Genomic DNA, 12,336 nt, shown 5'->3' on the forward strand with positions numbered 1-12,336 from the left:
ACATACACCTTGCTCTGATGCAACCCGTGTGTGCCGTCTCGTAGCATTCGACCATCTCGAGATTCAAGGTATCACGGGCAATACAACATCAGAATCGTTGTTCCAGGGAATTATGCCAGCTTCACTCAAACACAGTCTATCAATGTTCCCACTTCCCTGTTTATTAACTCGTTTGCAGTATTACTTTCATTAAACGGGACAGCTGCAACCTCCAGTAACACAGGATTTGCACCAACCTTCCGAGATCCAGCTAGAAGTAGAGGCTATTGGACCCAATCATGATCCTGAGGGTCTCGTCTCCAGTCTTTTGACTTGACAGCTAATCAGCCAAGCGATTCTCCTTTCTTGACACCTACCAATTGCGAAGTCGTACTCTTCCAATAGAAGTGCCCAATGAGCGAGCCTTCGGCGAGGATCTCTGCTGGTTCTGATTCACTTTTGGAATTTGTGGTCGCTCTCAACATAAAACCATTGTTCGAGCAGATAGTTCCCCCACTTATCCAGGGCTCATACGATCGCTGAAGATTCCTTCCCAACAGTCGAGTACTTCTGCTCAGCGTTAGCCAGGACACAACCGGCATATTCGATAACTCCATTCCTCTGTTCTAAGACTGCGCTGATACCGCGGTCACTAGCGTCCGTTGCAGCAGTGAACACCTCTCCGACCATGGGCAGTTTGAAGGTCAATTGCTCATCCAGCATCCGCGCTGAGACACGTTTAAAAACCTCATATGTTTCCATTTTCCATTAAAATTTCCGAATTTACGCAAACAGGTCGTACAGTGGAGCGAAAAATTGGGTTGAAACCCCTGACAATCCGACTGCAGTACGCTGCTGGTCCAAGAAACTGCCTTAGAGACCGCTTCAAACTGAGATCAACACAGTCCTGGATGTTTGCTGGTTTATCTGGCAGTAAGCTGACCTCTCCGTCACACGTCATGCTCTATCAGTGTCACCAAACTCTGAGCAGGCTGACCTCGTTTCAGTTATTCGCATCCCAGCCTCTCGGATACATTTCATTACGGCGTTCAAGACAGAATATAGCACCGCGAGTAATTCATACCGCTGATCGACCGCCCGTGGCCGAAGCGTTTTGTTCAGACTGCTAGCTAGGAGGCCACCGGTTCGAGACTTCCCGAAGTTTCGCGAGATGCGCACTGCTGAAGATTCCCAATGAGGATGAAACAGCTGTAAAGTGTTCCTCGGTTTTTTGCGTAGATAAGAATTACTTAATGACGAAATTTCCAAAAAATCCAAAACCTCCTCACACCACAAACAAAACATGTTATTATGGCCATTATTATTATAAAGGCTTGTATGGTAGTCTGTCACTGAACTGATCGCAACCAGGGAAAGGAGGAGTAATATTAAGTTATATTATTTACAAGTGTTCGGGTAAGATGACATTTATTCTTCCAGTGACCAGGCCTGCCATAACTGTAGCTTCAGCTAATTCGAGCAATTCCGATTTAATGGCTGCAATCTGTTCGGCAAGTTGGTCAACTTTATTCTTTGGGTCCTCCACTGGAGAATCCCTAAGAACTGAACCATCTCCCCCCTACATTTTGGTGGCAGGGTGGCAGACCCGTTTGATGAAGACTGTAGGTTTTATGGTGTGACCGAAACTGGGAATAGGTGCAGTTTAGCCCATGTACTAGCTAGTGCATTGCTAGTGCACACCATTAAGACTTGTGATGTTTTGTACCTTTATTTTGCTTTCATTATAACACTACGTATTTCATCAATTGCATAATCGTTTTTTGTTTGAATACGAAAAACTGCAAAAACGCGCACTTGTGCAATTGCACAGGATACAAGCGTGGTCACGTGCTTCGACTCTTCTGATTTCGCTTGCGCTTGCAGCGGCCATTCGCGAGTCTCACGTTCTTACTCTGGCATCAAAACATTTCAGACCATCTTCGGAATCTATTATATGTGGGAACTGTTCAGAAGAGGATCCCTGTTCCACTATAATTGGATTATTGTTTATTCGCTGACCTGGGCCAGCGACGAACTCCTCTAAAGAGGACAAGTGTTGGTCAGTCTATTCCATCTGACCTCTTTATTATTGCATACTCAACCTAGCATCATTATTTTTATTTCTTTGCCACACACTCCTGGTAAACTAACTTATTGGGTATTTGTCTAGCCTTCGAGTATCTATTCCTATGATGTGCGATAGTTTCATAACCCCCGCTTCGTTAATCCAAGTTGTTTATATATACATACCCGCTGACTTTTTTGCCTGTTAGAAGCAGAGAAGCCACGAAGGACGGAAAGAACGGTATTTATGCCCTTGATATAAACTGTGCCATGGAATACACCGAACCTCAGTTTCTTTAACCTAAATGGTGGGAAGATTGAGCGATTGCAGCCATCGTATCACCGCACGGCGTTCGATAGCTCCCTTATTTTCAGTGTTTAGGTGATTTCTTGACTGCGTATTTCTTGAGGCTGGTCAGTATGTGAGGTTTGACCATTTCATAACCTGCGAAGGACTGGTTTGGCAGACTACTTGATTAGCGGCAAAACGATGCCAAGCGTGAAGGTTCTGTCCATTGCTTAAGGACGAAAGGGAAGTGGGACATAAGAGTCACATGATTTTAATGATAAAATTGCCTTATTGTTGGGCAAACGCAATCGTTACTACATTATTCCCAGATGTAATGGGACCATTTTCTTCAAAGTGAGAAATTTGAAAAAGTTCAGAATAAATTCGTTTTGGCGTCTCAGTGGAAATCACTCAATGCTGGTATTAAGTACAATTTACCGAAATGCCATTACGCGGCAGCCAAAACAACCACACTTGCGGTAGGTTATCAATCACGGTAATAGGTTACCAAAGTCAGTGACTGTATATAACACGTTAGAGCCTAAGGCTCAACTGGGAACATTTTGTATTTCTTTATTGTATATCAAAACGCCCCGCATGTAAGTAGAAATACAGGTTACTGAGGGTCAAATCAAGTCACCATGTGCTACGCTGCTCCCCTCTCGGTCGATACACGACCCTACCATTGTTAACAGCATCTGTAACTCCTAGCGTGGGTCAAGTGGTGACCTGTTCTGTTCGTTGGTATACAAGTAAAAACACGGTGGGAAAAGCAGACGGATAGACTCCAAGCAATGAAGTTTGGTTATACAATAGATGGCAAGCACGATCTTAGGAAATTTAAAATATGGGCACGATAACGGAGGGTCATGCAGGTGTCAGTTGGGTTTTGCGCTCGTTCCCGAAATTGCATACAGTTTTTTTCGCTCGTCAGTCTTAACACTTTTCTGTGTATTCCGGTCACCACCTGGGATCCCAGGTTTAATTTTACGGCTCTATCCATAGCTGAGCAACTCACGAGGGTGCCCAATGGTGGTAATGGGTTTTTATCCTTGCCATGCTTCAAAACCAGACATCACCCTTCAAAGTAGGATATCTATTAGGGAGAGTGCACTAGTCGCCTGAATGGTCACGTGGCGCGCTTTTGGGGCTAGAGCAGAAAGTCGTCCGGTTATTCGTTTTGGTATTCGCCAACAAAGAAGTGCAGCAGTGAGCTGATGGCCTGAGGTCTGCGCCTTATCAATTCGTTGCTATTTTCGCAAGACTCGTCTGGGTCTTGCTGACACGTAGCAAGTGATAAAATTTGGCGGCGCGTTGGCTTCCAAAGAGAGAAAGTAGCAATTTCTTGGCCGCGACACATGAGACCAAGGAGTCCTCAACCTTTCCGATATTTCGATGTATTTCGTCGCACGACCCATTTAGACAGCGCTGTCCAAACAACCTAGCGGTTTACACTAGGGGGCCGCCTGACAGCTGAAAAATCCCCTATCATCCACTCATAGCGTGTGGCGTTTTGTACCTTTATTTTACTTCCATTATAACACTACGTATTTCATCAATTGCATAATCGTTTTTTGTTTGAATACGAAAAACTACAAAAACGCGCACTTGTACAATTTCACAGAATACAAACGTGGTCACGTGCTTCGACTCTCTCCTGATTTCGCTTGCGCTTCCAGCGGCCAATTCGCGAGTCTCATGTACTTACTCTGGTACCAAAACATTTCAGACGTCTTCGGAATCTAGTATATGTGAGAACTGTTCAGAAGAAGACGTCTGGACCAACATAATTGGATTATTGTTTATTCGCTGACCTGGGCCAACGACGAACTATTTTAAAGGGAACAATTGTTAGTGAGTCTGTTCTGGTCTGTCTCTTTATTTTTGTGTACCCAACCTAGCGTAATTATTTTTATTTCTTTGCCACACACTCCTGGTAATCTTACTTATTGGCCAGACCACTCCTGGTAATCTTACTTATTGGGTAGCCAGACCACTACATTGGTCAGTTGCTCTTGCAAACCGCCACTGTCACCAAGCGCAGGCTGTACACCTTCGACGAAACCGCTGGACAGAAACTGGTGGAGCGATACTTCATCCCCTCCTGATGAAGTTCGATCCAATGACTGCTGCGGGCTGACTAAGAAAACGGTCGGGGCACATTCAGGTGTCATTCTGGCTGATTTGAACCACCTTATAGCCTCCTGGCGTTCGGCCTGTGTATGTCAAATCCGCTGTATGAGCTTCCTTCGCGGTGATCCAGTCCATCTTCAGAGGTCCCCTTCCAGGTTCATCCCGGGCTTCTTCGCCCGGCCTCTGAGGAGGGCCTTCAGCGCTGTCAAACTACCTCCGTCAATCACCAGTTCGGCAGCTCTCACCACCTGCTCCAAGTCCTCCAGGAAGGTCAAAACATCCCCATCCTCAAAGAGTCGTGGATCTTTGTCGACATCCTGGTCACCACAACAAATGAAAGTAGGAAAGCCTTTCGTCGCGGATTTGTTTAATGGAAACACGCCGTGAGCTAGACGCACGTCGAAAATTTCTCTGAAACCGTGGTTCGAAGGAGGAAAACTTTAACATAAAGTTTTAGCATTTGATGGTAATTTTTCGGGCGTATGAGATCTTCCCAAACGGCCGCAGTCTTGTTGAAGGTTGTTTAAATCTACTCAATCCACACGATATTCAAGACCCGGGATATCATATTCTAAATGGCTGTTATGGCTGAGCACGTGAATGCGGAGGGTGATTTTGTGGAGAGTTTAGCTCGTCAAAGTTTTTTCTCATTCAATGCATTTCAAGTCGCTTTGAAAGAGTACCAGACGGAACATTTCGTCCGTATAGACTCCATAAAGAGCAGCAATTCGCTACTCTTGCATGAAAAAGCCTCCTACCGTTGCAGCAGACATCCCTGCAGACGAAGCAGGAGCCGTGGAATTCGTCGCAGCTAGTAAGTTAATGGTTGACTGTGTATATGTTGTAGAACACGTCGTACTGATTGGCCGGCAATGTTCCACGTTCGCCGGTATCATGACTGCTTGAGGGTTACTTCCTACTACTTGGAGCACAACCATCCACGCAGCAAGTTTATTTTTGACAGGCTCCCCATCAACCGGCGACTGACAAATGATGAATTAAAGGAGTGTTCTACCCTTTTGAAATACGGTGCTCCGTCATCGGAGATTCGGCAGTACGTCGCCGACCACTTTGGAAAGGTACTCACTATCAAGGATGTGCGTAACTATCGCGTCAAGTGTCGACCCCCATTGTTAAGTAGGTCGTTGGTTACCTTTTAGTTGGTTTCTTAGATGACATGTCGTCCATCATAGCCAAGTTTCGAGAGTGCGGTCGCGTGCTGCTGGTGGAATCGGAGGGTGGCAGATATAGTCACCTGTGCTTTTCTCGAACGCAGCAGATAGCACTCTTTAGACGTTTCCCGGACGTTGTAAACGTTGATGCTACACACGGTACTAACCGTCTTGGGTAAATAAATTTCGAGCCACTGACGTTCGCTGTTAAGTTACAAGCTTTATACATTCCTTGTGACATGGCATGGGGATCGGTCGACCCGTAATGTATGCCTTTGTCGAAAGCGAGCATTTTGCGCCATTGCGCAAGCTGTTCAGCTTGTTCAAGGATATGATGGGTGGACAATATGCAGTCAAAACGTTCGTCATGGACAAAATGACTTCACAGATGCGGGCTGCCAAAGCTGTATTTGGCTGCGACGTAATGCTGTGCTATTTTCACGCACGGCAAGCCATCCGGAAGCACGTATGTTTCATAGCTTTGGTGTAACTTTTGCAGACAATTTCCAACCACAGTCGACACATATTCCACCGCATGGCCCGCTTTGATAATGCAGCTGAGTAAGTGACTGTGCACCAAACACTAATCCCGTAGATTTCGCCACGATTTGCAAATCTTGAGGCGAACAGATCCTAGTTTTGTCTCTTATTTGACTGCCCACTGGCTCCATATCACTCGAAAGTGGGCCATTCATGCACAACGTGGGTTGGTACATTTTGGGAATGTGACCAACAACCGCCTGGAGAACGCCAACGGGCGTTTGAAGAGGCGCGTGCATCACTCAGATAGCCTAGAGCATGCCGTTCTGAAGGTCGCTCATCACAGCGAATGGCTAATGCGGGAATATGAAATGCACACCACTTATTGTTGTGACCGTCGAGAAATTCGGGAGGGAGATATCTACGTTCTACGTGTGGTTTCCCGGATGACGACATACGCCGCTAATCAGGTTCTCAGGCACATTGGAATATGCACGCCAAATCTGCTATACAAGCAGACAGATCGCTTCAAGGTGAGAAGCCCGTTGTTAGTAACAGTCAGTTTGTGGTACAAACCCCCAAATGTTCTCAGACAGTAAACACCTCGGCCGGAACCTGCACGTGCATATTTTACCAATCAATGTGGCTGCCTTGTGTACACCTATTTTCAGTATTCAGAGGCCACTCGTTCCCATGCGGTAAGTTGATTGATCGAACATGCAGTGTCTAGGTCAATTTCCAATCCATCAAAGGTGGCTTGCCGAATATAACCTACCGGAGGAAGGAGTACCTTTATCTCTGGTTCCAAAGCCAGATCCATCACCAATAGAGCATTTGCACAAGCAGCTTGATCGGTTGGTTGGCAAACTGAAGCTGCTGGATCCGCGTAAGGCTGCTGGGTGCATGAAGCGTCTGATTGTCCAAAGCCAGCTGATGTTGCGTCAAAATGCAATTAGTGCACAGGACAACAGCCTCTGGTGTTAGATGGCAACCGCAAACAACCACTGTGGCGCTCGACGTCAAACGACGCTGTTCCATGTGGTCTCTGTGGCCAGCCAACTGACCCTGCTGATTGGTGGTGTCAACGTGATCGAGTTCCATATCACCGTTATTGCTGCGGCAATGAGCCCTGTCCGCTGTGTGGAAAAAATCTTCAGGCGCCCAAGTCAAGTGAGAGCACATGTATAAATAAACTATTCCTATTAGTTGCCGATCAGTCTACCTTCCGGTCAGCTAAAAGAGCTTGCTGTTGATTTTCTCAATTTCGGCGTGTCAATAGCCTCCGGCTGGAAACACCAACTGAACATTTACAGACTACTGAATATCCGTTTCTTCTTGGGGGTGTCTTCTTTAACCTTCCTGGACACCAAAAATTGTAAACAAATGCAGCGACGCAGTTCCACAAATTTCGTAACAAACCCCAAATTCCACTATATCAAAACTCAGTTACGAGAAAACCACCCACTACTCGGATGCCCCATCAGTAGCGTCGAAAGGTACGCTGGTGGTCGGAACACACAGAGCAACCCTGAGGTCGGGGAAGCCAGCCCAGAGGGGGGCAGGGAATTACAAAAGCCCGCCTATATGCTCATTCTTCAATGCTTCCAACTAAATTGCTGACGGGATGGGCGGGTGCTGCATTTTATTTCATGCTGCGGGCTGGATGGATAACATTTATCAGGTGTTTCTGATAGTTTCAGCAAAGGCCCATCTTTCATTTATGTGTTGCACCTGCACGCAAAACGTTCGGATCAGGTGGAACGATAGCTTAGTTAAGCCAAAAGTTGTCAAACAGAACCGATTTCAGAAGCCTCGCAGAGGAACCTTGTGCGATCCGCTAACGTAGCGCTGACAACGAACAAGTGAAAGATGGTAATGCAAACAAGAACGTGAGAGGCGGAGATCGCTAGCAAATTATATAGTGCACCGCATGAGAGGTTTAGCTGCTCTTCACCGTATAATACAACACCAGGTCAAAGCTACCGGAGGGACTACATCCAGTTTTGATAGGGGAACCCACGTATAGCCTGGATCTAACATATTTCCCCCTAGACATGCTCAGGCAATTGAGGAAACGATAATTTGAAGGTTGCCATTTCAAAAAACAGCGATTAAGGACACTTGGCGGCCACAGCCCATGTGTCTAGTATTGGTGGCCATTAGAACATTTGAAGGAGTAGTCAACACGACCCCAGACGCATATCCATATTCTCCGGGCTTGTCCAACACAGGTCAAGATGGATTAGTTTATGGGCGATCTAACGCCACAACCCAGCTGACAAAGCCGGAAACCTAGTGCGGGGCGAAGCAACATCGTTAGGCAATTTTCACCCAACAACAGGCGCTGCGAGCTCCCGGCGGAGTATTGGGAGAGACCGTGCAAGGTCTGCTAATTTTTCCATCCCAAATCAATCAATCACGGATCATCAGCTTGTCATTCGCAGGCAATTCAGGCTGCGAAGTATAGTGGAAGGAAGGCATGATGAACGAGAGTCAAAGCCGTGGTATCAATAAAGCCACCGCAAGGTCACAAGACCATTTCGTAAGCCGACAGTTTGAAACTTTTTGTGGTTTCCGGACGGGATGCATGAAGATATATTCACCGATGATGTTTGCGGGCAGCAATCCGACTGGTAAATGGAAGAACTGTTTTTCAGATCTTTAAGGAATATAATCGAAAAACTGTATCAGTTGCAGCATGAAAAGGATAGTCTGAAGGAAGAAAACATGAAGCTTCAAGGACAGCTAGATTCAGCGGAAGAAACAATCAAAGATTGCTACAGCCGCCTAATTACTCTAACTAACGAAGTTAATAGGTATGTTTTACTGTCTCTCAATATTGATTTCGTGCAGTAAGGTCGGTCAAGATTATTTTACTAATTATAAATCCTTCTACGAAAGTGTTGGGAGCGGTTGATGCGATTACCACAACCTCGTAAGCAATCTTTCGTTGTTTCGTCTCATACAAATCGGAACCGCACGATAAATACCTCATTTGCGACTGTATAGTTATATATAGACGCTGGATGGTGCTTTAGGTATCACTGGTTTGTCGACAAAACTCAACGCGTGCATATAGAAACTGTGTAATTCACCGGCATTTGTACAATACAACCATGACATCTTGGGGAAACACATATTGTAACCAAAACAAACACCTCAAAAACAATTGCAGTGCACATAAACCAACATAAGTGGACATATTCGTTCAGGGAGCATCTCAAAGGTCTAAGAAACGGAAAATCAAATGGTTGTGCTAATAGTGATATTCGTTGAGAGAAGTGTTTAGTACACTCCACGCGACGCAAGCAGCAACCTTCGAGGCCTTCGACCAGGAGAGGGAATGCTGACCAAGCATTAATATGTGTACACTGGTATTTGTAAACAAAGGTTTCCGAAGGAGAACATGGTTAACAGTGAACATGAATTGTCAAATGCAACATTCTACTGATTAGCGAAAGATGAAGAGTACGAAGCCAAAGGCAACGCAATAAACGCACGTCCTAACGCATTAGTGTATTATTTGTCCGCTTGGTTGGCGAAAACTTACTACATTATTCAGCCTGTTACCTCGCAAATGCAAACATTGCAGACTTGATTTTGTGTCGATTTGTTTCTGCATGATTATAGGAATGCTTTCAATGACGGCATTTATATATTTCACGTGACCTATGTGGCCTCACTCTGCCAGCACACTCCAAGCGTGTACTGCAACAATGAATGTCATGTATGTAATGCATTGGTGCATTACTTCTTCGCTTGGCTTGCCAAAAACTGTCGCGTTACTAAACCTAATATCTTGGAGACGCAAACATTGCACAGTAAAATTTCTGTCAGTTTCTTTCCATCACGATTGAATCCGTGATTTTAGTTACGGCATTATTACACTTTGTGGCCCGTGAGAAATTTATGAACAACTCCGCAGGACTTTTAGTCCATGTGACCGTCATTCGTCTATGCGCAGCGCTATAGTTTTCTTGTTTGTTACGGTTACACTCCGTACTTTCCAACGGTATAACATAATTTACTACGTAATCTCTGGCGACTTACGCGGCTGACAGATGCCCAGTGTATTCATATTAAGTACAATAATTGCACCCGCAACTGAAGCCGGGAAGGTACTCCGCCAGCAAATTCATATACATACTGCCGACAATTTCCGCACACACTACTGGCTTGTGTTTGATGGCCACCTAGTTCGGTAGGCGTAGCGCAAAATAGCTGACAGTTAGAATGCTGGTATAACTTTTTTAATGATGTAACTTTCGGTTTCGAAATTAATGCGATGCTAATGTTGACAACATAAATCCGGGATACCTGAAACGCAGCTCAGCTACCATATAAAACCATAAAGTCGTAAGAGAGGTTTTTATTATGCGCGTACAATTTCTATGATAGATAATAAGGGGAAATTTTTTTCACTGGTGTTATGTTCGTCGGCTACCGTACATCAGCGAAACACTTGGTTATATTTTCTTTCCAACTTCTTATGCGAAACCACCATCCATCCTGTAATTAAATTAAACACGAATAATAAATGAGGCAATGTTGGTGAGATACTTGCGAACTTCAATCTCGCACGGAGGCGGATGTCAAAGCAGAGAATGCGGCATTTAAGCATTAGCCGGATGGCCTCCAGTTCCTCAGGCAGCAGTCAACGGTTTCGATTGAACCACCGAGATGCTTCGGCACTAAGGGGCATGTGAAGTACTCCTTGCACTGCGTGTGGTCGAGCAGTTGGCGTCGTTTTTCGTGGTTAGAACGATATGAAAATCCTTTTCCGTGGCACTGGTACTTGATGAACGTTTTACCACCGGAGGAATTTGATTTCGACTTTCGCACGCTGTAGTTCGATCCTGAAAATCCACTAAACTGCTTAACTCAGTGCACAAGTTCGTGAACATTGCAAAATGGTTAGCTGCTTAAGCCTTCCCCGAACAGGGTAGCAACGTTGACTGCGTACCCTTCAGCGGAGACTGGCGGCCATTACGGATGAGGCTCACAGACATGCACGGACACTTATCTAGGTCAGATTCACCAACGGAAATGTGTAAGCAGCCCATACATTTGATGAAATGTTACTACTGACAGCGTGTTTAGTAGTGTAAATTGAACGAGAAAAAACACTTTTGGAATTTTGGACATGAGAATTCAAAAGGGTGTGGTAATGGGGACATTCATTCTTGACTGCTAAAATATTTTTATGTGCAGTTGATATACGGGTGTGGCCCATTACATGGATGTAAACCCTGATCGGCTTGACCCATTCTCCTAAAAATTATTATGAATATCTCTTCCTGCCCTATATGACACCAAAGCCAGTGTAAAGGTCACGATTGTGGCCATATAAACCTGTGCGGTTTTGACAGTGCCACCAGTGTCATGTGCGACAGATATTCTCATGGAATCCCATTAAAACTCCCAAATTCTGGCACTGTGGACAGCAGTTAAGATATCTACCAAAATTTCCGTGAACTAGTGCACCATGTACGCTTGCATGAACATGATGCATAGAGCAACGCGGAGTTCTGTCACTTTCATTACTGGAGGCTTTTACCGTAGCAGCCGAAAGGAGTGTTTTCAAGAATTTTTTTAAAAGTCGTCCATTTTAATAAACTCATTTTTGGAAAGAAGCTACCTACTCACTCACTTTAGGATTTTTGGTCATCAGTATAACCGTCTGTAAAGATCTATTTTAGTTTATGTGGTTTTATTTATTATCTTACGTTGGTGCTAGCGATAATCCAAGGAAGCTATGAATAATAGCGAGTTGCACCGCAACAAGAGTAATTGATTGGTAGTAAACAACTGTTTTTTCATGTTTCTCATGTATTTGCTTATGCTGGTCTCCACGATGGACAGCAGGCAAAAACAACGAGTCTCGAGGACGTGTCCGAAAAAGAAACACAAAAGTGGACATGGGTGAAAGTTGGGAAAACAGTAAAAACAAACAGATCTTCTAAAAAACAGGGTTTGCTGGGTAAAAACGCCGCCTTTGGTAAAGTTACAATCCCAAGACATACTGTGCAACGGGGACTTCCATCAATGCATGCGACCAGCACCGACAGCTGTAGCCATTCGGCCATGTATTGCGCACGCCGAGTAAAGTGTTGGTTTCTGTGCCCGAATCGAGTGGCAAAAGCAGAGAGGTGGCCAACTCTTGAACTTGTAGATTTTCATGAAAGGTAGTATGAAAATTCTGGATGACGTCGTTGTGAA

The 12,336-nt window shown here is 45.0% G+C and overlaps 1 protein-coding gene across 1 annotated transcript in view; it reads left to right on the top strand.

Annotated features, from left to right (window-relative positions):
- Nucleotides 1–8,666: 8,666 nt before the first annotated feature.
- The window catches only part of T265_06216 (hypothetical protein), a gene marked incomplete at both ends in the record, with an annotated part of 45,651 nt that continues 41,981 nt past the window's right edge, over nucleotides 8,667–12,336 (top strand). The window contains one exon of the mRNA XM_009171424.1: nucleotides 8,667–8,933. Coding sequence (XP_009169688.1) covers nucleotides 8,755–8,933 — 179 coding nt within the window. The remainder of the gene's footprint in view (nucleotides 8,934–12,336) is intronic.

Source organism: Opisthorchis viverrini (genome assembly GCF_000715545.1).
Source record: "Opisthorchis viverrini unplaced genomic scaffold opera_v5_128, whole genome shotgun sequence".
Lineage (NCBI taxonomy): Eukaryota > Metazoa > Platyhelminthes > Trematoda > Opisthorchiida > Opisthorchiidae > Opisthorchis > Opisthorchis viverrini.